The sequence below is a fragment of the Carcharhinus amblyrhynchos genome, chromosome 5 (assembly GCF_965287045.1).
Source record: "Carcharhinus amblyrhynchos chromosome 5, sCarAmb.v2.hapA, whole genome shotgun sequence".
Taxonomy (NCBI): domain Eukaryota; kingdom Metazoa; phylum Chordata; class Chondrichthyes; order Carcharhiniformes; family Carcharhinidae; genus Carcharhinus; species Carcharhinus amblyrhynchos.
The window spans coordinates 124,330,000-124,356,088 of record NC_137328.1 but is presented as its reverse complement, the minus strand read 5'-3'; the positions used below and the strand labels follow the sequence as shown (position 1 = coordinate 124,356,088).

The 26,089-nt window shown below is 46.5% G+C and overlaps 1 protein-coding gene across 2 annotated transcripts in view; it reads right to left on the bottom strand.

Annotated features, from left to right (window-relative positions):
* The window catches only part of znf131 (zinc finger protein 131), a 61,501-nt gene that overhangs the window by 23,331 nt on the left and 12,081 nt on the right, over positions 1 to 26,089 (bottom strand). Inside the window, exons 4-7 of one of the 2 annotated variants that reach the window (XR_013886722.1) lie at positions 19,523 to 19,667; positions 17,040 to 17,785; positions 13,549 to 13,679; positions 12,461 to 12,802 (exon numbers count right to left, since the gene is read on the bottom strand). Coding sequence is in view for 1 of the 2 variants with exons in the window: in XM_080189765.1 (XP_080045891.1) it covers positions 12,548 to 12,802; positions 13,549 to 13,679; positions 17,040 to 17,785; positions 19,523 to 19,667 (1,277 nt within the window). In the remaining variant the exon portion in view is untranslated. Of the gene's footprint in view, positions 1 to 11,720; positions 12,803 to 13,548; positions 13,680 to 17,039; positions 17,786 to 19,522; positions 19,668 to 26,089 lie in introns of those variants that run through there. The other variant, XM_080189765.1, reaches the window with a different exon arrangement.

The window sequence follows — 26,089 nt, the reverse complement described above, 5'->3', positions numbered from 1 at the left end:
ATTTCACTGCAGTCTGATGGCTTTTCTCACTTTCTTTGCAGTAGAAGGTACACAACCACAACTTACTGACTTTTTCCTCACTCAACTGCTTTAAAAGTCTCACCTACAACAAAACTCCAAAATTTAAATCAACTCTGGCTTTAGATACCTTTGTTTTATCAAAAAAGATTGATGTCACCTTGAATGCTACACTGCTGACAATGATGCTGACCTGACAGGGTGTGATCCTGCATGAAGGCAACCAACGTACACTGTGTAATGATCAAAAAAAAAACTTAACGTCAGAAATTAGGATTTACATCAAGGAAGTGGGACCTAAAACTCTCACTGCTTCATATCTAATCAACATAAGTCGGGGCAAATTTGGGAAGGCGATGGCCTGTATTATTATTATTGCTAGACTATTAATCCAGAAGCTTAATTACTGCTCCGGGGATCTGGGTTCGAATCCCGGAAGATAGTAGAATTTGAATTCAATAAGAAAAAAAATCTGACTTAAGGATGACTATGAAACTATAGTCAACTGTCAGAAAAACCCATCTGGTTCACTAATGTCCTTTCGGGAAGGAAATCTGCCATCCTTACCTGGTCTGGCCTACATGTGACTCCAGAGCCACAGCAATGTGATTGACTCTCAACTGCCCTCTGAAATGGCCTAGCAAGTGCAGTTTCAAGAGCAACTAGGATGGGCAATAAATGCTGGCCAACCAGTGGTGTCCATGTCCCACAAATGAATAAAAAAATTACTGTACCGGTAATTTGCACAATGTGCAGAGAGAGGCAAGCGTTTATTTTAAATAGCGCAGAGAGAAAGAGGTGAGAGTTCATTTTAAAACAGCATGGAGAGAGAAGCAAGAGTTCTTAAATAGCAGTAAATTTCGAAAAGCATATTATAAATAAGGGACTGAATAAGATTTTAAATATAAAACAGCCTAGCTACGTTAGAAATGGCAGTGCAGATGCTGTGTTGCAGCTGTGGTATTTGGAAACTAGTGGATCCCGTCGCGAGTCATTGTATAACCACATCTGCAGAAAGTGTTTGCAGCTTGGGGAACTTTGGCTCAAAGCTGATGAGCTGGAATCCAAGCTTCAGACACAGGGAGGGGAGGAATACCTTTATTTATTAATCACAAGTAAGGCTTACATTAACACTGTAATGAAGTTACTATGAAATTCCCCTAGTTGCCACAATCCAGCGCCTGTTCAGGTCAATGCCCCTAACCAGCACATCTTTCAGACACTATGCTATGCTATGACGTTATGTTTCAGGCAGTCACACCCTGCAGGTTATCTACTTCAAATTTGGCCAGTGGTCAGGGACAGGAAGATATGACTACGAGGGAGAAAGGTAGAGGGGAACTGAATTTAGCATTGGAGGAGTTTTTGCTTTTGACCTTGTCCAACAGGTATGAGGTACTTGCTCCCTGTGTTGATGAGGAAAAAGACACAGAAACAGAAGTAGGCCATTCAGCCCTTCAAACCTGCTCTGCCATTCATTTTGATCATGGTTGATCGTCAAATTCAATATCCTGATTCCCCTTCCCTCCGTATCCCTTTAGCCCCAAGTGACATATCTAATTTCTTCTTGAAATCAGACAATGTTTTGGCCTCAAATACATTCTGTTGCAGTGAATCCCACACATTCACCACCCTCTGGATGAAGACATTTCCCTCACCTCAGTTCTAAAAGGTTTAGCCCTTATCCTCAAACTTTGACACCTTGTTCAGGACTCCCCCACCATTAGGAACATTCTTTCTGAATTTACCCTGTCAGAATTTTAAGTTTCAGAGATCCCTTCTCACTTTTCTGAATTTCACTTAATACAATCCTAACTGACTTCGTCACTCCTCATATGACAGCCTGCCATCCCAGGAATCTGCCTGCTAAATGGAACAATGATATCCTTCCTCGGATAAGAAACCAAAGCCCTTTACAATGCAGCAAAACATCCCTATACTCAAATCCTCTCGTTATAAAAGGCCAAGATACAATTTGCCTTCTTTACTGCCTGCTGTACTGCGCACTTACTTTCAGCAACTGATGCACGGGGACAGCAAGGTCTCACTGAGTATCCACCTCTCTCAACTTACACCCATTCAAGTAATAATCTGCATTCCTATTATTGCTACCAGAGTGGATAACCTCACATTTATCCATGTTATACTGCATCTGCCATGCACATGCTCACACACTCAGCCTGCCCAGATCACGCTTAAGCATCTTTGTATCCTCCTCACAGCTCATCCTCCCACCCAACTTTGAATCATCTGCAAATTTGGAGATAATGCATTCAGTTCCCTCTTCCACATCATTAATATATAATGTGAACAATTGGGATCCTAGCACAGATGCCTGCGGAACACCACTAGTCTCTGCCTGCCAATTAGAAAAATACCCACTTATGCCAACTCTTTGCTTCCTATCTGCTAACCAGCTGGCTATCCATCTCAAGACTTCACTTGCAATCCCATGTGCTTTAATGTTACATAATCTATGTGAGACTTGTCAAAAGATTTCTGAGAGTCTAAATAAACCATAACCATTTGTTCTCCTTTGTCAAGTCTACTAGTTACATCCTCAAAGGATTCCGATAGATTCAGCAAGTATGAATTCCCTTTCGTAAATCTGTGCCAAGCTATGAAATCCTTGATAATGGTCTCTAGCAACTTCCCTAGTACTGACATTAGGCTCACTGCTCAATAGTTCTCTGTTTTACCTCCAACTCCCTTTATGAATTGTGGACTTGCATTAGCTGCCCTCCAATCTATAGGAACCAGTTCAGAGTCCAGAAAATAAAAGCAAATTACTGTGGATGCTGAAATCTACAACCAAAAGGGAAAATGCTGGAAAATCTCAGCAGGTCTGGCAGCATCTATAAGGAGATAAAAGAGCTGACGTTTCGAATCCAGATGACCTTTTGTCGAAGCTCAGGGTCCAAAGAATTTTGGAAAATGACCACCAATAGATCTCCTGTTTCCAGAGCCACTTCCTTAAATACACTGGGATGAAAATTATCATGCCTTGGAGAGAGATTTATTCATCTTCAATCCCTCTGAAATAATTTCTGTACTAATACAGATTTCCTTCAGCTCCTCAATAAAACTTGTTTCTCCCAGAAATGTCTTCCTTTGTGAAGGCAACTACCAATTCCTCAGCGATTTCTTTGTTCCCCGTTATGAATTCTCCCATTTCTGACAGTAAGAGGGCTACATTAGATTTTGTCAATCTTTTTAAGATTGCAGGGGGACAGGCAAACTGACCACTACACCATGATACAGGAGGCCATTCAAGCAGGGGAAGCAAAAGGAAAAGTTCTAGTGGTAGGGAATTCTATAACCAGGAGTATATATAGCATCTTTTATTGCAGGATCAAGAGTCCTGCATGGTGCATTGCCTCCCTGGTGAGGGACATCTCAAATTGTCTTGAAAGGAATCTGGAGATGGAGGGGGAGGATTCAGTTGTTGCATTCCATATGGGGACCAATCACATAGGCAAAAAGTCCTGTTTGCATATCAGGATTTAGGGATATAATTAAAAATAAGGGTCTTAATCAGAGGCCTACTGTGCAGGAGGTGGTCATTTGACCCATTGTGTCTGCACCAACTTTCTGACAGAGTATTTTACCCAGGCCCTCTTGCCCACTTTGTCACCATAATCCCATACATGGACTATGACTAATCATCAAACCTATACATCTTTTGACTGTGGGAGAAAGCCAGAGTATACGGTGGAAATCCATGCAGACATGGGAGAATGTGCAAACTCCATACAGACTAAGTCCAGCATCAAACTGGAAAACACATTTCTCCCTCTTCAAGCAAACCCCCCATCCAAGACAGTCATTGCTAGACTTCTTCTAGGTTGGGCAGGTGTTTCTGTTCTGAAACCTCTATGACAAAACGTCATCTCAGTATATTGCTACCTTGGGTAGCCCTTGAAGGATGTTCTCCATAACTCTTTGGAAGATTCCACATACTGAAGAGAACCCAAAAGGAAAACAGGTATAATTGTATATGTCTGAGAGGACTCATCCAATTCAAGCTGGAGATAGGCATGCCCCATGTTCAACTTGGAGAACGTCTTGCCACCTGTCAGCTTGGCATACTGATCTTAGATCCGGGGCATAAGGTAACTAACATGTTTGGAAACCTGATTGACTATCAATTTATAGTTCCTGCAAAGCCTAAGTGATTTGTTGGGCTTAAGAAGAGATTACAGATATGGCCCATTCTGCAAATTGTACCAACCTCGTTATGCCCAAGTTTTCAAGGTGCCCTAGTTCAGTTTTCACCTTCTCCACCCTGGAGTAAGGGATTGCCCTGGCTTGGAAGTACCTAGGTGTAGTGTCGGAGTCAACATAGATTTTGCGTTTGGCTCCTTCTATTTTCCCCTGAAAAACTCATGGATATCTACTGAAAACTTTGTAGTCAGCCCACGCTTAGCCTGAAGATCTCCAACCAGTCGAGCAGAATTTTCTGTACCCAATATTTCCTCATGGGGCTTAGTCCATGCTCCCTACAACAATGAGTGGGGAACAAGCCGATTGCTGCCTATAATTCACTGGGGCCGTTGTGGTGCTTTTTATTTGTAAAGGTTCCCCGGTGTAGGTGGCTAGCTCAGCCTTCATATCTTTTAACTTCAGGAGTTGAGATACCAGATAAATCTGTTTTCCGATAACGGAGACTGCGGCTCCTGTGTTCACCCCATCTCTAAGGGATGGACATTCACTAGTAAATCCACCATTATTGGAGCTACTTTTGTTGTTACAACATGATTCAGTTGTAGTGTCCCTGCTTCTGAAAGAGGGGATATCTGCATGCTTAGTACCAGTCTCCGAGGCAGCACACGATTTGCCTGCCATTCATTGACTCTGTCTACACTTCCCACTGTCTCGGCAAAGCAGCCAGCACAACTAAGGATGCCACGCACTCTGGACATTCTCTCTTCCACCTCCTTCTTTCAGGAAAAAGATACAAAGTTCAGAGGTCACGTGCCAACCAACTCAAGAACAGCTTCTTCCCTGCTGCTGTCAGATTTTTGAATGGATTTACCTTGCGTTAAGTTGATCTTTCTCTATACCCTAGCTACGAATGCAACACTACATTCTGCACTCTCTCCTTTCCTTCTCTATGTATGATTTGTCTGTATTGTGCACAAAAAACAGTAATTTTCACTGTATGTTAGTACACGTGACAATAATAAATCAAATCAAATTCCTGACACTTTGCCATGGTTTTGTCCTTGGACAGTGCTCGCAGTAATCCGTCCACTGGCAACTACACCTTTCTGGAGTATGTTCTTTAATACTTTTGGAGTTGCATTTGTGGGCCATCTGGTGGTGACAGTAGGGTTGCTATATCAAATGGGGATCTTTTATATCTGGTTTACACAAGCACTCTCCACTGAGGACTGGTTGCATGAGATCCCTCGTTGGAAGACATTGCTGCCCTCTGTAGTTCCTGAGCCCCTTTATCTGTGTTCTCAAATGAGAAGACTATCTCAATGGCTTTTATAAAGTCCGTATTAGGTTCTGACAACGCCTTCTTTTCGATGGTGAGGTCATCTATCCCACAAGATTTCATTAAGAGGTGGTCCAAATTCACAATTTCCACAACCTTGCCAAGAGCTCAGTGACAGGTTCCCTAGAGGTTCTCTCAGCCACATTGAAGCAATATCCCCGGAGAATTACAGGATTGCTGAGGTTTTTTTTAAACCAGGTCTATCACTTCATTAAAAGTTTTTGAGCCAGGGCTATCCAATAGTTCAGACTTTCTCATCACACTGAAAGGTGGGACCCCGCATGCTGTTAGCAATATTAATTTTTGCTTTTTGTCTCTTTAATTGCTGTTAGCATGGAAGAAGAGATGTATGCCCTTAGTATATTGGGCTCACTGGTGTCAGAGGTCTCCAGTTTCTTAAAGAGAGGCTTAATGGTTTTCTCTTACCCAGGAATTCTTGACATCTAGACGTTCTCCGGAGGGAAGGACGGAGGAAAAATTTATTTATTGTCCTCGTCGCCAATGTAGTAGTTCAACTAAGTGCCAGTTTCCCATCACCAACATCTTTTATTGTGAACCAAAGGAAAAGGTCACTCCCATGGCTTGCATTTAGCTGGACCACAAAGTATTATCGGGCTTGCTCTCACCTGCTAAAATTGCTCATTGTTCCAGGCCAACCTGCAATGCAATTTCAACTCCTGGCTTCTTATCTCTACTGCAAAGAAGCTTCTTAAACCCTCTCCTCTGTCCTCCACCTATACCTCCAAGTGCATGAACTTCTTTATCATTAAGACTAAGGCATTCAGTTGGTTGATTGTTAAATTGCCTCCCTTCCCCTGCTCTCCCAGTCCAAACTTTCTCAATGTTTAACTACTGCACTTTGCCTAATGATTATTTAGTTTCTCACCTGTGCCCTCATGTCATCTCCAGACTCACCTTTTGATCCCTTGACTCTATTCCCATCAAACTGATGATCACCCACTTTCCCTTCCTGGCTCCCATGTTGACCTACATTGTTGACAGTTATCGCTCCTTCAGTTTCATTCTTATCTCCTCCAAACCTGCTGTCATCTCCTCAATAAACCAAACCTTTATCCCTCAACCCTTGCAAATAACTCCATCCTATCATCTTTAAAGATAGGGCGGCATAGTGGCACAGTGGTTAGCACTGCTGCCTCACAGCACCTGGAACCCAGATTCAATTCCAGCCCCAGGTGACTGTGTGGAATTTACTTGCAACCCTGTGACTGTATGGCTTTCCTCCAGATGCTCCTGTTTCCTCCCACAGATGTATAGGTTAGGGGAGATTAGTGAGGTAAATATGTGGGGTTACAGGGAAAGGGCCTTGTTGGGATTGTCTGTTGGAGGGATGGGCTGAATGATTCTATATTGTCATTTCCAATTCGTTGCCCATCTTTACTGGAACTCCATTTTGAATTCCTTGTATCGAGTTTTTGCCTCACCCTTGTCAAACTCAAAAATGACAAAGGCAAACTATCCCTTCTTGTCCTCCTTGATCTATATGCAACCTTTGACATGGTTGCTATACCATCCTCCTCCAACTCCTCTCCTCTGTCAAATAGCTGGGTGGGATTACAATCATCTGGTTCTATCCAGTTGTGGCCAAAGAATTTCCTGTTCCCAGATTCCTGGCTGGCCTGCCCCACTCTCCCACCTGTAAATATGAGGCCACCCAGAATTCTGCAGCCTGTATCTGATTCCGTACCAAGTCCCTTTTGCCAGTCACCCCTGTGCTTACTATTCCACATTGGCTCCAAGCTCAGAATTTTAAATTCTCAGTGCTATTCAAGTCCCTCTATAGCCTTGCCTCACCCCACCTCCTCCTGTCTACACCTGTGCTGCTGTAATCCTGGTCTCATCCCTGATTTAAATGCCTTCACGCGCCAATGACTGAAGCTTCTCGCTTAAGTCTATCAATCACATCATTTAAAATGCTTCTTAAACCCTAAAACTTTAATCTAAGCTTTTGGCCACCTTCCCTAATACCTCTTTCTACTGCTCTGTGTCAAACTTTGCCGAACACTCCTGTGAATGCCTAGATATTTTACAATGTTAAATGCACTACACAAGTGTAAGCTGTTGTTGTTTTGTTACCCAGGTGAGCACGCAGCACAGAGCTGGGACTTTGCTGATCTGTTAGTCACCAGCTAAGGGGTTAGGTGTGGGGGAAAGTGAGAAAGAGGTGGGTATAGGAAATGACGCAATATTGCTGTTCGTCCATCGTCATCGACGAGGACCTCGACACCATTAGTCATTTTGAGGCTGGTTGTGGTGTGTCCAAAGATGACTGATCAGGCCTGCGCTTAAGTTGTGTTTCAGCAATACACCTTGCTTCGTGAGCTTGACAGCCTTTGTGGATGAGGCAGCGCCAGGTAGGGCGGTTTTGTGCCAGCGTTTCCCAGGTGGTCGTATCAATGTCAAGTGACTTCAGGGAGGCCTTGAGTGTGTCTTTGAAACATTTCTTCTGCCCTCCATGCGAGCACCTTCCAGCAGAGAGTTCCCCAAAAAGGAACTGCTTGGGTATGCGCTTGTCTGACATATGGATGACATGACCTGCCCACCAGGTCTGCACTCTCATCAGCAACGTGTGGACTGATGGTAGACTTGCTCTAGAGAGAACTTCAGTGTCTGGTACTTTGTCTTGCCATCAGATGCGTAATATTCTACGAAGACAAGTCATGTGAAAATGATTGAGCTGTCTTGCATGCTTTTGATACACAAGTCCATGTTTCACACGCATAGAGGACGGTAGAGAGTACCGCGGCACTATAGACCTTCAGTTTTGTTGCTGGGCTGTTTCCTCGACGTTCCCATACAGTGGAGCACAGTCTACCAAAAGCAGAACTTGCCTTTGTTATTCTGCAGTTAACTTCTGTATCAATAGTCACTGCTAGGGAAAGAGTGCTGCCAAGATAAGTGCCTGCCTGTAGTTTCTGCCCTTTAATTGTGATTATGGGTTCTGTGTACGGTGCGTGAGGAGCAGGCTAGTGCATGACTTCAGTCTTTTTAATGTTGATGGTGAGTCCAAAGTTGTCACAAGCCATGGAAAATTTGTCCATACTGACTTGCATCTGTGGCTCTGAGCCAGCATACAGGGCACAGTCATCGGCAAAGAGGAAATCTCTCAGAACAGTCTCTTTCACTTTGATAATAGCTTGAAGTCTCCTCAGGTTGAAGAGCTTCCCATCCACTCTGTACTTGAGGCTGATTCCAGCAATACTCTCCTGGAAGGCATCATTCAGCATGGCAGTAAACATCATGCTGAACAGTGTGGGTGTGAGCACACAGCCCTGTTTGATGCCATTGGTGACTGGGAATGCCTCAGGAGGATTCTCCGCCATCCAGTACTCTGGCCATCATGCTATCATGGAACTGGCGTCCCATCTGAATGAATTTGGTGAGACAGCCGAACTTTGACACGATCCTGCAAGGCCTTGTTGGCTTACAGTGTCGAAGACTTTCGCGAGGTCAACAAAGGTTGTGTAGAGCTCGCGATTCCGCTCCTGACACTTCTACTGAAGTTGGCGCGCAGCAAAAATCATGTCAGCAGTCCCACGACCTTTGCGGAAGCCACACTGTGACTCTGGAAGCAGGCCCAGCTCCAGATAAGTGACCAGGCAATTTAGCAGGACTCTTGCGAGGGCTTTTCCTGTGATGGAGAGCAGCGAGATTCCTAGGTGGTTGTCGCATACTTGCCGATTGCCCTTCCTCTTGTAGACATGTACAATGGAAGCACCTTTAAGTTCCTGAGGAATGGATCCTTGCTTCCAAAAGGACTGGAACAACTCGGTGAGCTTCTCGGTAAGTGCAGGACCAGCAGCTTTATAGATCTCTGCCAGTATGGCATCTGCCCCTGGGGCTCTGCCACTGGATAGCTGGCTGACAGCTTTCGTGACTTCGGCTACTACCGGTGGATCATACATGGTGCTGTTGATATCAACCTGGGGAATCCCGTCTATTGCCTCATCGTTAATAGATGACTGTCGGTTGAGGACGGCTTCAAAGTGTTCAGCCCATCTCTGCAGGATCTGAGCCTTCTCTGTAATGAGAGTTGTACCATCTGTACTCAGGGGGGAACTCCTGAGAGATTGAGGTCCGTAGACAGTGTTGAGGGCCTCATAGAACCGTTTCAAGTCGTTTCTGTCAGCGTATCCCTGCATTTCATCTGCCTTGGTGCTCAGCCAGGCATCCTGCATTTTATACAGTTTATTCTGGACTGTCCTGCGAGAACTGGTAAAAGCATTTTTCTTGGCAGCTGAAGATGGGTCATCCTGACAGGCCCGATAAAGACGGTGCTTTTCAACAAGTAGAGCCTGTATCTCCTTATCATTCTCATCGAACCAATCATGCTGCTTGCGGGTAGAGGGCACGAGCATCTTCAGTGCAAATGAATGGACAGCTTCCCTGAAGCGTTCCCAGTCGTCCTCAGCGCTGTCTGTGAGGTGTAGGTCAGCAAGCTTGATTTCTAAGTCTTCAGCCTGGGCTGAAGCTATGCTGGGGTTCTTTAGCTTGGCCACATTGATTCTTTTCATAACCTTGCTTCCTTGTGGTCGCCTCTTGGGTCTGATGCGGAGCCTCATTTTGGAGACAATGAGCCTGTGATCTGTCCAGCAGTCAGCACCACACATGGCCTTGGTCACTCTGACATCCTGCCTGTCTTTTCTCCTGACAATGACATAGTCGATAAGATGCCAATGCTTAGAGCGGGGGTGCATCCAGGAGGTCTTGTTACGGGTACGCAGACAGAAGGTTGTGTTGGTGATAAGGAGGTCGTGTGATGCACAGGTCTTCTGTTGCAGTTGCTCACTCCATGCCTCCCAATGACTCCCTGTCAGATTGCAGAGTCACACCCTACTCTTGCATTGAAATCGCCAAGCAAGATCAGCTTGTCGGTACTGTTCACTGCTGACAGTAGGGCGTCTAGTTCTTCGTAGAACTTGTCTTTCATCTCGTCCGGGTTGTTCATTGTGGGGTCATAGGCGTTGATCAGGGTGGCTTGACTTCTGTTCTGTAGTGGAAGCTGTAACATCATAAGCCAGTCGTTCACACCCTTGGGTAGACTGTCAAATTTCCAAACAAGGTGACTCCTGATGAAGAATCCAACTCCAGCATCACGATGCTCAACGCTGCCGCGACCGCTCCAGAAAAAAGTGTATCCACCTCCAGTTTCAGTCAACTGACCTACGTTGGCAAGACGAGTTTCTCTCAGGGCTGCAATGTCAATGTTGTATCTTGTAAGCTCCCTGGCAACTAAGGCTGTTCTTCTCTCTGGTTTGTCTGCTGTAGGCTTGTCCAAAAGTGTGCACAAGTTCCAAGTGCCAATATGAGTGGTGTCACCTTGTGTTTTATTTTGTTTGTTCGACCGCAAGATGGGATCCCCGCCAGCCGCAGTAAACTGGCCAGGGTGTAGTGAAGCAGGCAATGTTTAGGGTACCTTTTGTAGCCCTTTCCTCATTCTACGAAGGTGAGCAGTGCATTCCTGAAGAGGACTGCTCAGTCACCCAGGTAGATGCTAAGTTCCACTGCCACTTCGGTCAGCGGAAAACGACCATTAGACCTGAGCCGCCTGTGTGCAGATCCATGACTACAGCTCCCAGTGAATCCACACCTGCTGCTTCGTCGCTCGCCCATCGCCACAGGACTTCAAAGGTTGAACAGGACGATGATGATGATGGTGTCAAAACTAGCGCTTGATTTGGATTAAAGTGAGGGAGAGTTGCGCAGCATCAGCCTCACTCTCTCTTCCCAATTCCCATCTAGATCCAGTGGCAAGACAAGAGTCGAGACAGCTGGAGGTGAGATAGTGGATGACCAGGACGTCTTCTGCATCTTGTCCTGCTCTTCGTGTTCCACGGCGCTTGCAGGCACTGCCTTCTTGACCATTGATCTCTACCACTCAATCTGCCGGACTCTGTCTTCGCATGCTGGGATAGACATCTCCCTATGTCACCGAGGGTTGCGACCCTCCGGCTACCCTCACTTGGTTTAGCCAGCTTGTCGAGGCCGTTGCCCAGGGTTGGCTGCTGTCACATGCAAACAGCTATCAGGAGCCACAGGTGAGAGCTGAGTGCCAGGTGGGGACAAAGAATGGAGAAACTGCCCTGAAAAGGACACGACATACTCCCCCACCAAAGGTAACCCCACCTTGACACCCCATACACGCCCGACACAATATTACATTAATGAAAGACGACATAGATGCTGTCTTCTGAATCAGCCACTGTTTTTATTAACAGGCCTATAAATGGATTTAACTCTTGTGCATTCTTTGTGAACGTTTACAGAAATCAAGTGGAGCTGGGTGACTGGAACAACTCCAGCACATGTACAGTCCTTTCTGCTCTGCACTAATATTCCCTTAAAAAGGTCCAGAAGATCAGCACTTCCTGGCAGACCAGCCAGACTACACCGGCTAGAGATAAAGCACAGACTATCAAAGTTAACATTGACCAAGACTTCCTGTGCACATGTAACTTGCAACAGGGGCATTTCCAGCAGTAGTGCAATGTGTACCATCTACGGTGTGCCATAAATTGGAAAGTGGGGAGCCAGAGTTTTCAGCCAGTGACAGAAAAGGCTTTGCTGTCTCTCAGTTACTGATAACCCCGGCTAACACGTCCACAGACCAAATGATGGCAGCCTACCGTGCTCCCAGCAGGACTGCGGAAGTCCTGATGCACTCACGACAAGACAACTTCACTTGAACAGTCATCTAGTGCAATTCTGCTTAAATCAGGAGGCAAAAGCAATTTGGCCGCCGCGTGTGGAAACGTAAAAGGTGGAAGTCCATCCAACAAAGGTGGGATTGCAGCTGCTGAACGATCGCTGCACTGGCCTGGGTACTGCCAGCTGTCATCATAACTGATGTTTGTGCCCCCATCCTGCCCAGCTGCCCCCACTCCTAACCACCACAGGTCAGCACGCTCTCCTCACACTCACTTGCATTCAGCCGGTTGGTTGGTCGGTCGGGCATGGAAGAATTTGATCTGGGGATCAAACCCCTCCCCCAATTCTTGCGGCACTCTTCTACACCGCTACATGCTCAATGATAGTCTCCCCCTCCATCGTCTCAGTGTCGATCACCTCCACGGGCACCACGATCTCAGTCACCTCGCCCACCTCCTGCTCGGCAGCGCCGTGGACCTCCTTGACGTGCTGCCTCAGCTCACCGGCCCGCATGAACCACATGTCGCAGATGGTGCAGTGATTGGGCTTCTCGCCTGTGTGCACTGCCAGGTGATTCTTAAACTGGTCCCAGCTGGGGAAGACACTGGAGCAAACCTGGAATTGAAGACAACAACAAGTTAGCAGTGTGACCTCCACCCAAAATACCTGGAGGTCACCCCTGAAGAACTCTCACCTATCAGCCTTCATCTCATCAGCTCTGTCCAAATATTCAAAGGCAGGATGAACCTGACCCAGGAACTCATTGTAACGTCACAGGGGAAGCACGATCAGGGCACTTTGCATTGCAACATTAGCCTTCATTTAACCTGCTGCAGAATATTGTCTTGCCTCATCCTGCAGCTGTCACATGCCACTTTTACAGCTGCACTATGTGGAAATTGTTTGTGAGAATGTATGGCCTGTGATTTCCCAATGTTCAGTGTCTCTCACCACATATCACAATCATTCAGCACCCCTCATGCTGGCAGACAAATCCTTCCACACCCTCGCCTCTCCAAATCCGGCAGACTCCTCCAGCTCTACCACCCTCCGAGGTCTCTGCACTTCTCTGGTTCCTTCTCTATTTGATTTTAATCACTCCTGCAGTTAGACCTTCAGTTGCCTGGGTCCTAAGCTCCATAATTCCTGAGCCTCAACCTCTCCGCCTGTCTCACTCTTCTTGTAAGATGCTCCTTAAAACTTCTGACAAAGCAGTTGGTCCTCTTTCCGACAATTCCTTATTGTTTGATCACGTCCCTGCAAAGTGCCTTGGGGATGCTGTCTTACGTTAAAGATGCTATAGGGATGCAAGTTGTGGCCTTCTGGAACAGAAATGGCCTGTGTCACTCAGCACACCATACCTGACACTCGTACATCTTCTTCCTTCCTTTCTTTGCGCCCATACCCGTCTGGCAAGCCACCAGGTGGCATTTCAGTGTGCTGTTCCTGGCAAATCGCTCGTGACAGTTTGGACACTCAAAGGGTTTCTCACCTGGGGAAGTGAAAGGGTAGGTTTCACCATTCAATACTCTTACACCCTCCCTGCAGTCGCTGAGTCAAACAGACCAAATAGCATACTCTGCATTCCAAGACAAAATATTACATGAATTTTAAACGCTAACAGAAATAGAAATGATGCCAGCAGGTTATGATGTCTTCCACTGACTCAGTTATTAATCAGAACCACCCAACCATCCTAAGATCTCCATTTTTGTCTACTTTTGCTACCTTACAACAGTGAATATGCTTCATTAGTATTTTGTGGGCTGTAAAGTGGTTTGGGACATCATGAGTTTGTGAACGGTGCTATATAAATGCAAACTCAGAAAATGCTGCAATTACTCAGCAAGTCACAGAATCATAGAATCCCTACTGTGCAGAAAGAGGCCATTCAGCCCATCGAGCCTGCACTGATGACAATCCCACCTAGACCCTATCCCCATAACCCCACCTATTTACTCTGCTAATCTTCCTGTCACCAAGGGTCAACTTAGCACGGCCAATCAACCTACCCACACTTCTTTGGACTGTCGGAGGAAACCGGACCACCTGGAGGAAACCCATGCAGACACGGGGAGAATGTGCAAACTCCACACTGACAGTTACCCAACGCCAGAATTGAACCTGGGTCCCTGGCGCTGAGAGGTAGTAATGCTAAGCATTGCTGCCTCTGACAGCATTTGTGGAGAGGGAAATGGAGTTGACGTTTCAGGTCTGTGACCTTCCATCAGAAGTTCACAAAGCAGCAGATATATTTACTGAGTTGCAGAATTGGAGACAAAGTGTCTACACTGCTTGCAAAGAAATGCAAGCTGGAGAGCTGTCTTGTTTTTGGAAGTCAGAGTTGAAATTAATTTGAAAGCAGTCAGTGCATCCTGGACGGCTAAGTCACCATGGACATGACTGGAGCTTAAGAAAGTCCAGGATTTCAACTGATGTGTGTATGCAGGAAGAGTGTGTTTTGCAGCAGGGGAAAGGTTATACCACAAAGATGCTGCTGTTAGCAGGCTCCAAGTAGCAAAAGTTGCTGCTGGATGGATCTGTGTAGTTAGGGCTTAGGAGATGTCCCTGGAATCATTTGATAGCTCTATATAGTTAGGGCTCAGGAGAAGTCCTGGGTGCTGAGAAGGTGGCAGGAGGTCTGTGCTGAAAAGGATTGGGGCTCAGAAGCCGGGGGGAGCCATTTAGAGCTTAGGGTAGCTGGAGATATTGGAGCTTCATGAACTCCAGGGCCAGTGTCAGCTCAATAAAGCTGTCTGACTATTAAAGAGCTGAAATTGCGCCAATTATTACAGGTGATTACGCACTTGGAAATCCCGGGAAACGGAGTCCTGGGAGATCAGACTGAAACCCTGGGAGGTGCACTGTCTGGGAGATAGATGGAGTCGGAGCGGCTTTTGAGGGAATCCAGAGACTCAATGTTCAAAAGTGAAATGAGGGAGACAGAGTTTCAACAAGATTGTTCAGCTCAGTGTTCACTGATATTGGGTAGGGAGCTGAGAAATTCATGAGCCTGGCTTGGTTGAATTCGCCATTTAAAATGTGGTGTGGGGGTAGCACTGCAGTTTACTTGTTAATTCACATTCACCTCATGTTAATTCTTAGTGTTAGAGTGGAAGGCAGATTTTGTAAATTGTTTTGTTTTTCTGACCTTGGATCTATAAATAAATAAAGGTTTATTTTCGTTTGTTCAAAACCTGTGGAATCTTGTGATTTTCGTCTCTTCACAAGTATCTTGAATCTCAAACTTTGTCTACTTTGAACAAGAAGTGATTGGTCCCAATCCAGATTGCACCACACGGGTCTGGTCTCAAATCAGAACACCAGCAAAAGGCAAAATTAGCACACGAAGTAACCAACATAACTGATCAGATCTCAGGTGGAGTTATGGAAACAGAATTCCTGAAAATGTTTAAGAAACAGTTGATTAATGCCCTGAACTTATCCTTTCAGAAAGGACCTTATGATAGGCTGAATGACCTTCTCCCACCTTTACCCAAGTGTGAGAACCTCAAATATTGAGGTGCCTGAACTACAGCAGAGGAAGTTTACAGGATGGAAGGAGACACTTAGGAATATTAACATACAGAGGGATCTGGGCGTGCAGGTCTACAGCTCCCTAAAAGTGGCAATACAGTTGACCAAGGTGATAAAGAAGGGACACAGCACGCTTGTCTTCATTAGCCGGGGCATTGAGTGCAAGAGTTGGGAAATCGTGTTGTAGCTATATAAAACCTTGGTTAGGCCACATTTGGAGTATTGCATGCAGTTCCGGTCACCACACTGCCAGAAGGACGTGGAAGCTTTAGAGAGAGCAAAGAAGGTTCACACCAGAATGTTGCCTGGTCTCGAGGATGTTGACCATGAGCAGCGGTTAAATAAACTAGGATTGTTTGCGTTGGAAAGACAGAAGCTGAGGGGAGACCTGATGGAGATCTACAAAATTATGAGAGGCATAGACAGGCTGGATAGTCAGAGACTTTTCCCCCAGGGTGGAAGTATCAATTACACGGGGCACAGGCTCACGGTGAGAGGGAGAAAGTTTAAGGGAGATGTGCGGAGGAACTTTTTCACGCAGAGACTGGTTGGATGCATGGAATGTGCTGCTAGAGGAGGTGATGGAAGCAGGCACATTAGCAACATCTGGATGCATACATGAATAGGGAGGAAAGAGAGGGATACAGGCCAAATAAGGGCAGAAGGCTTTTTTTAGTTTAGTTAGGGCATTATGATTAGCATAGGCTTGGAGGGCCGAAGGGCCTGTTTCTGTGCTGTACTTTTCTTTGTTCTTTGTTTAGTGTCTCTATGATGGCTCTTTGCAAGGGCAATCCAAAACTAATCCCCATATCCTCAAGAGTCACGAATTAGGAAAGGTTACAGAGGAGATCGAGAATAACGGTACCAGGGGTGAGAGATTTCAGTGGTGTGGAGAAACCGGAAGGCTGGATTGTTCACCTTAGAGAAGATTAAGGGAAGATTTAATACAGGGGTTCAAAATTATCAAGGGTTCGATAGAGGAATTAAGCAGAAACTGTTTCCACTGGCAACAGGATCAACAACCAGAAGACACAGATTTAATCTAACTGTCATTCTTAAGCATGGTGGATTGTTATAATCTGAAGTGCATTTTCTGAAAGGGTAGTGGAAGCTGATTCAATAAGTTTCAAACAGCATAAATACTTGAAGAGGAATGATTTTCGGGTAGGGCACTGGGACAAATTGGATAGTGGTTTCAAAGAGCTAGAAGAGACACAATGGGCCAAACGGCCTCCTCTGTGTTGTATTATTCAACGATTCGAGGATATGGAGTAAGATTTCGGTGAGTAAAGACAGAGCTGCTGACACTTCTTACCCGTATGCTTTCGAAGATGTTCTTTAAAATGTCCGAAGTGATCAAATTGTTTCTCACAATACTGACACACGTGCACCTTGCGGACACAACGTGCCTTCTTGTTCCCACCTTCCTCTTCACGATGGGAGGAGAGGTGCTGCTTCCAGGCACTCTCCCGCGTGTACTGCTTGCTGCACAGATGGCAAACGTAGTTCTCTCCAGAGTGCACCTTCAGGTGCTCCTTGAAGTGGTAAAAGAGTCTGAAGGAGCGGTTGCACTTCTCACAACAGAACAGTTTATCACCCTGTGCCAGCACTTCCACGATGTGGATCCCGTCCTCTGTCACAATGGACGTTTCAGACTCCTCGTGGGACCGGCCTGCGGACTCCCGCTCTCCTTCCTTTTCCAGCTCCTTGTCCAGCTCATCCTGTTGGTATTTGCTGGTGATGTCAGCAAGCAGCGCTAGCGCCGATTCCACTGGCTGCTCCGAGTCTGCCACCTCGCCAGACTGCGGCATTGACTCGTCTGCCGTCGACAGGTTCTCCACCGCTTCCACCACGGCAGTGCCGGCCTCCTCTTCCATCTCCTCCGCGTTGATCTCCACGATCTCCGCAGTGAAGACATTCTCCTGATCGATCTCCACTGTTTCTGTCTCTTGGATGGATGGCAAGGTTTCTGTAATGACATTCGATGTTTCTGCTATTGTCCGCTTCTTGGCTTTCCTCTTGCCAGATGTATTGACTTGGTCTGGTGATTCCGCATTATTTCTGAAGAACAGAACAGGGCTGTGAATAGGATAGGGAACAGTAACACAGCTTAACAGCGTACAGCAGGGCAGCCATTGTGACAAGGGGAGCAACACACCACAAGGACATTGAAAAGAAAGATAGCCCCAAATTGAAAAGTTAATAAACCTTTAGCTAAAATGGGGCCAGACAAAAGGAAGAATGCATTGATTGAAGGCCAGATCACAACCATCTCCAATGAATTGTTCTGAAGTGAGGCAACTATTTGCAAAACGACAATAGGATGAGTGGCCCTTTCAACTAACTCTGCCCGAGTCAACAAGCAACTTTATAAGACCCTTGTCAGACCCCACTTGGAGTACTGTGTGCAGTTCTGGTCGCCTCACTACAAGAAGGAGGTGGAAGCTATTGAGAGGGTGCAGAGGAGATTTACAAGGATGTTGCCTGGATTGGGAGGCATGCCTTATGAAGATAGGTTGAGGGAGCTAGGTCTCTTCTCCCTGGAGGGGCGAAGGTTGAGAGGCGACCTGATAGAGGTTTATAAGATGTTGAGAGGTATAGATAGGGTGGATTCTCGGAGGCTATTTCCCAGGGCTGAAATGGTCGCTATGGGAGGACACAGGTTTAAAGTGCTGGGGAGCAGGTACAGAGGAGATGTCAGGGGTAAGTTTTTCACTCAGAGGGGGGTGTGTGAGTGGAATCGGCTGCCGTCGGTGGGGTCTTTTAAGAGACTTTTGGATGAGTACATGGGATTTAATGGGATTGAGAGTGATAGATAGGCCTGGTAGGTAGGGATATGATCGATGCAACTCGTGGGCCGAAGGGCCTGTTTGTGCTGTAGTGTTCTATGTAACTCAAATAATGGGCCATTCAGTCCATTGCTATCTGTGGGTTCCCCCAGAGTGAAAATTGGTTGTTGCACATGTTTGCCTAACAAGACGATGTACTTCTAAATCATTCAATGTCTGGGAAGCACCATGGAGGTTAAGAGGTGTGATCAGATGATATACACTTAAAGTTTATTTATTAGTCACAAGTAAGGCTTACATTAACATTGCAATGAAGTTATTGTGAAATTCCCCTAGTCGCCACACTCCAGCGCCTGTTTGGGTCAATGCAGCTAACCAGCACAACTTTCAGACTGTGCAAGGAAACCGGAGCACCCAGGAAACCCACACCGATACAGGGAGAATGTGCAAACTCCACCCAGACAGTGACCCAAGACAGGAAATCGAACCGGGGTTCCTGTTGCTATAAAGCAACAGTGCTAACCACTGTGCTACTGTGCCAGTGGCAGAGTGGTTAGCATTGTTGCCTCACAGCACCAGGGGCCCAGGTTCAATTCTGGCCTTGGATCACTGTTTGTGTGGAGACTGCACGTTCTCCTTGTGTCTGCGTGGGTTTCCTCCAGGTGCTCCGGTTTCCTCCCACAGTCCAAAGATGTGCTGGTTAGGTTGATTGGCCATGCTAAATTGACCCTAGTTTCAGAAGATTAGCAAAGTAAATATGTGGGGTTACGATTATGGTTGGGATTGTGGTCAGTGGAGTGTTGATGGGCCGAATGGCCTCCTTCTACACTGTAGAACTCTATAAATACAACTCTTGGCCAGCACAGATAGCATGGATTAATTAAATGTCTTCTATGGTGTATCAATACACACACGTGCACACACACCTATTCAGCCTAATGAGCCTGAGTCCTAGCACCAGCCTCCAGGGCAGTGAATGGCAGAGAATGAATGGGAGTGTTTGTTTTACCGGTTGTTGAGTGCTTTCATCGCCTCTTCCATCTGCAAGTATTCTGCTGCCTTCCACACATCGCTTGCCTCCTCTTCCTGCAGCACCATCAGCTTGGCAGTGTAGGTAAACTCAATCAAGTGTCGGAATGCCAGATTACTCACCCCTGAGACAACAGAGCAATCAACATCAAAAACACATCATCACCACTTTGCAACTCATCCCAACCTGCTCAAACTCACTCTTTCCTAAGGCTTCAAACTGTGGAGCTTCTCATTAAGCCAAATGTTTATAAACTCGTGGAAAGATGGGCAAGGTTGCCCCCCTCTCCCCCCAACCAACAGCATCTGAGCTTAGTTCATCCAACTGGAAGAGGCCTACTATCTCCCCCCTGCAGCTTCCAATTGCTTCTCATAGTGATACCATGAAAACACTCTCTGAGTTTTTCTTAGTGAGCCATTCGGCCCATTGAGTCTGCACCGACAACAATTCCAGCCAGGCCCTATCCCTGTAATCCCACATATTTACTTTGCAATCCCCTGGCACGAGGGTCAATTTGCCATGGCCAGTCAATCTAACCTGCACATCTTTGGACTGTGGGAGGAAATCGGAGCACCTGGAGGAAACCCACACAGACACAGGGAGAACGTGCAGACTCCACACAGACAGTGACCCGAGGTCAGAATTGAACCCAGATCCCTGGCGCTGTAGCAGAGTGGTTCCAGGACTATCAAGGCCATGGCTAATGGTAAATGCCACGCTGTACAAATCGCAGAAGGAAATGTGAAGGAACTGCCCTCAAGTTTGTTTGCAATCTATACAGTGTGAGCAGTTTTGAAATCCAGAAATGATGTGCCAACTACTTGACTAAAGCAAAAAAAACACGATAGCACGGGAGCGAGGTGACTTCTTATGAGCCATTCCCAGCATACCCTCCAATTCCATCTTTTACTCTGTCTATGCTCTTAAAACTTAACTCTTTCTCCGAATAACGCTGTGATCTTTTCACCCTATCTGTAACTGCAACACTATATTCTGCACCCTCTCCTTTCCTTCTCCCCTACGCTATGGACACTATGGGTGGCACAGTGGTTAGCATTGCTGCCTCACAGCATCAGGGACCCGGGCTCAATTCTGGCCTTAGGTCACTGTCTGTGCGAAGTTTGCACATTCTCCCCGTGTCTGTGTGGGTTTCCTCCGGGTGCTCTGGTTTCCTCCCATATTCTGAAAGATGTGCTGGTTGGATGTGCTGGTTGACCTGAACAGGCGCCAGAGTGTGGCGACTAGGTGAACTTCACAGTAACTTCATTGCAGTGTTAATGTGTAACTTGTGACTAATAAATGAACTTTTTTGTCTGCATAGTGTGCAAGAAACAATACTTTTCATGGTATCCCAATATATGTGGCAATAATAAATCAAATCAGAAAAGTATGTACTGATGGGAAGAACAATAAACTAAAATAGAAGGGCACTTCAAAGGGACAAAGACTTCACATAATACCAATATTTTAAACAGTTCCAAACAGTCTTACTTGAACTACCTTTAGCTAACCCTCCCCAACTGTTCAGCAACATATTATAGATTTTAGGACTGATAAAACTTAATAACTTAACATAAGAACATAAGAAATAGGAGCAGGAGTAGGCCATCTAGCCCCTCGAGCCTACCCCGCCGTTCAATAAGATCATGGCTGATCTGAAGTGGCTCAGATCCACTTTCCCGCTTTCTCCCCATAACCCTTAATCCCCTTGCCTACCAAAAACCTATCTACCCGCGTCTTAAATATATTTAGCGAGGTAGCCTCCACCACTTCAACAGGCAGAGAATTCCAGAGATTCACCACCCTTTGAGTGAAGAAGTTCCTCCTCAACTCCGTTCTAAACTGCACCCCCCTTATCTTGAGGCTGTGCCCTCTAGTCCTGCTGTCCTTTCTGAGCGGGAAGAATCTCCCTACCTCTACCCTATCCATCCCCTTCATCATCTTATACGTCTCAATAAGATCCCCCCTCATCCTTCTAGACTCCAACGAGTACAACCCCAGTCTATTCAGCCTCTCTTCATGGTTCAACCCCCTCAACTCCGGTATCAGCCTAGTGAGCCTCCTCTGCACTCCCTCCAAGGCCAAAATATCCTTGCGCAAGTGCGGCAACCAAAACTGCACACAGTACTCCAGCTGCGGCCTCACCAGTGAACATAAGAAATAGGAGGAGGAGTAGGCCATCTGGCCCTTCGAGCCTGCCCCGCCATTCAATAAGGTCATGGCTGATCTGTCGTGGCTCAGTTCCACTTTCCGGCCCTCTCCCCATAACCCTTAATCCCCTCTCTTATCAAAAACCCATCAACCCGCTTCTTGAAAATATTTAGCGAGGCAGCCTCCACCACTTCAACGGGTAGAGAATTCCAGAGATTCACCACCCTTTGAGTGAAGAAGTTCCTCCTCAACTCCGTTCTAAAACGCCCCCCCTTTATCTTGAGGCTGTGCCCCCTAGTCCTACTGTCTTTTTTGAGCGGGAAGAGTCTCTCCACCTCTATCCTATCCATCCCATTCATCATCTTATACGTCTCAATGAGATCTCCCCTCATTCTTCTAAACTCCAACGAGTACAAGCCTAGTTCATTCAGCCTCTCCTCATAGCTCAACCCCCTCAACTCCGGTATCAGCCTAGTAAAGCCCTGTACAGTTGCAGCAAGACCTCCCTGCTTTTATATTCAATCCCCCTCGCTGTGAAGGCCAGCTTAGGGCGTGGATTGCTGCTTGGGAATGTGATGTGGTGGCCATTATGGAGACTTGGGTGTCTCAGGGACAGGACTGGGTACTTCAGGTGCCAGGATTCAGATGCTTCAGGAAGGACAGGGAGGGAGGCAAAAGAGGTGGTGGAGTGGCACTGTTGATCAGGGACAGTGTCATGGCTGCAGAGGAGGAGGATGCCGTGGAGGGACTGTCTACGGAGTCTCTGTTGGTGGAAGTTAGGAACAGCAAAGGGTCGATAACTTTGCTGGGTGTATTCTATAGGCCACCCAATAGTGACAGGGAAGTTGAGGTGCAGATAGGGAAACAGATCCTAGAGAGATGTAGTAATAACAGAGTTGTCGTGATGGGAGACTTCAATTTCCCAAACATCGATTGGAATATCCCAAGGGTAAGGGGTTTGGATCGGGAGGAGTTTGTTAGGTGTGTTCAGGAAGGTTTCCTGACACAGTACGTGGATAAGCCTACGAGAGGAGAGGCTGTACTTGACCTGGTACTGGCGAATGAACCAGGACAGGTGACGGATCTCTCGGTAGGACAGCATCTTGGGAATGGTGATCATAATTCTGTCTCCTTCACAATTGCATTGGAACGAGATAGGATCAGGCAGGCCAGGAAAGTGTTTGTCTGCAGTAAGGGGAAATACGAAGATGTCAGGAAGTTAAATGGACAAATAAACTGGAAGGAGGCATTCTTGGGGAAAAGTACAGAAGGAAGGTGGCAGATATTCAAGGAATGTTTGTCTGGAGCTCTGCACGACAACATTCCGATGAGACAAGGAGGTTTTGGTAGGTCGCGGGAACCGTGGTGCACGAAGGCTGTGGTGAACCTAGTCAGGAAGAAAAGGAAGGTGTACAAAAGGTTCAGGGAGCTAGGAGATGTTAAGGATCTAGAGGAGTATAAGGATTGTAGAAAGGAGCTTAAAAGGGAAATTAGGAGAGCCAGAAGGGGTCATGAGAAGGCCTTGGCGGGTAAGATTAAGGAGAATCCCAAGGCCTTCTATAAATATGTGAAAAGTAAAAGGATAAGAGAAGGGATAGGACCTATAAAAGGTGAAGGGGGAAAGGTCTGTGTGGAACCAGAAGAAATGGCAGAGGTGCTCAATGAATACTTTGCCTCAGTATTCACGGTGGAAACTGATCTGGGAGATTTTGCTACAGGTTTGCAGCAGATGGAAAAGATTGAGCACGTGGATATTAAGGAAGAGGATGTGTTAGAACTTTTGAATTCTATCAAGATAGATAAGTCGCCGGGACCAGATGGGATGTACCCCAGGTTATTCTGGGAGGTGAGGGAGGTGATTGCAGAGCCCCTGGCGATGATCTTTGCGTCGTCGATGGAGACGGGAGAGGTTCCGGAGGATTGCGGATGTGGTTCCTACTTTCAAGAAAGGGAACAGAGATAGCCCGGGAAATTACCGTCCGGTGAGTCTGACCTCAGTGGTTGGTAAGCTGATGGAGAGGCTTCTGAGGGACAAGATTTATGAGCATTTGGAGAGGTTTAGCATGATCAGAAATAGTCAGCATGGTTTTGTCAAGGGCAGGTCGTGCCTTACGAGCCTAGTTGAGTTCTTCGAAAATGTGACTGAACACATTGACGAAGGAAGAGCAGTGGACGTGGTGTACATGGACTTCAGCAAGACGTTTGATAAGGTCCCCCATGCAAGACTTCTTGAGAAGGTGAGAGGGCATGGGATCCAAGGGGCTTTGGCCTTGTGGATCCAGAACTGGCTTGCCTGCAGAAGGCAGAGAGTGGTTGTGGATGGGTCTTTTTCTGCATGGAGGTCAGTCACCAGTGGAGTGCCCCAGGGATCTGTTCTAGGACCCTTGCTGTTTGTCATTTTCATAGATGACCTAGATGAGGAAGTGGAGGGATGGGTTAGTAAGTTCGCCGATGACACGAAGGTCGGTGGTGTTGTGGATGGTCTGGAAGGATGTCAGAAGTTGCAGCAGGACATAAATAGGATGCAAGACTGGGCAGAGAAGTGGCAGATGGATTTCAACACGGACAAATGTGTAGTGGTCCATTTTGGCAGGACCAATGGGATGAACGAGTACACTATCAAGGGCAGGAGTCTTAGCAGTGTTGAAGAGCAGAAGGATCTTGGGGTCTGGGTCCACAGGACTCTTAAATCGGCCTTGCAGGTGGAGGATGTGGTCAAGAAGGCGTATGGTGTACTGGACTTCATTAATCGAGGGATTGAGTTTAAGAGTCGGGAGGTAATGCTGCAACTTTATAAGTCCCTTGTCAGGCCCCACTTGGAGTACTGTGCGCAGTTCTGGTCGCCTCACTATAGGAAGGACGTAGAAGCTATTGAAAGGGTACAGAGGAGATTTACAAGGACGTTGCCTGGATTGGCAGGCATGCCTTATGAAGATAGGTTGAGGGAGCTGGGACTCTTCTCCCTGGAGAGACGAAGGTTGAGAGGCAACCTGATAGAGGTTTATAAAATGTTGAGAGGAATAGATAGGGTGGATTCTCAGAGGCTATTTCCCCGGGTTGAAATGGTTGCTACGAGAGGACACAGATTTAAGGTGCAGGGAAGCAAGTACAGAGGTGATGTTAGGGGTAAGTTTTTCACTCAGAGGGTGGCAAGTGAATGGAATCGGCTGCCGTCAGTGGTGGTGGAGGCGAACTCACTGGGGTCTTTTAAAAGACTTCTGGATGAGTATATGGGGTTTAATGGGATTGGGGGTTATAGATAGGTCTATGGATTGGTAGATATTGATGTGATTGGTGCAACTTGTGGGCCGAAGGGCCTGTTTGTGCTGTAGTGTTCTATCCCATTTGCTTTCCTGATCACCTGCTGCACCTGTAGACTGGGTTTTTGCGACTCATGCACAAGGACTCCCAGGTCCCTCTGCACCGTAGCATGCTGCAGCTTTTCACCCTTTAAATAGTAGTCCCTCCTGCTATTATTCCTGCCAAAGTGGATAGCCTCACACTTGCCAACATTGTATTCCATCTGCCAGGTCCTCGCCCACTCGCTTAGCCTATCTAGATCCCTCTGCAGACTTTCCACACCCTCCGCACAATTTGCTTTTCCACTTATCTTTGTGTCATCAGCAAATTTTGACACCCTACACTCAGCTCCCTCCTCCAGATCATCTATATAAATGGTAAATAGCTGAGGCCCCAGCACCGATCCCTGGGGCACTCCATTAGTCACCAACCGCCAATCCAAATAGCACCCATTGACACCTATTCTCTGCCTCCTATTTGACAACCAATCCTCTATCCACACTAACACCTTACCCCCAACTCCACGCCCCCTAACCTTCTGTAACAACTTTTTGTGTGGCACCTTATCAAACGCCTTCTGAAAATCGAGAAACACCACATCTACCGGTTCCCCTCCGTCCACCGCACTAGTCACATCCTCATAGAATTCCAATAAATTTGTCAGACACGACTTCCCCATAACGAATCCGACTTTTCCCACAAGGTGCTGTGAATTCCCTCCTGACTGCCCTGCTGTTTCAGATCTGGCTTCATTCACACTGTTTGCTGGGAATTATTCTGTTACTACTGCTAGCTGAGATCAAAAACAGCTCCCTACATCGGTTTCAATATCTCTTTGTTTCTGATAGACAGGGGAATTAAGGGTTATGGGGAGAAAACAGGAAAATGGAACTGATCCACTTCAGATCAGCCATGATCTTATTGAACGGCGGGGCAGGCTCAACGGGCTAGATGGCCTACTCCTGCTCCTAGTTCTCATGTTCTTTACATACTTTTTATTTCTTTATTTTCCATTATTAATTGCCCACTCTCAATGTCTAGAGGACCAACAAGCACCTTACCTTTTCCTTCCTAAATACCTGTAGAAACTTACTG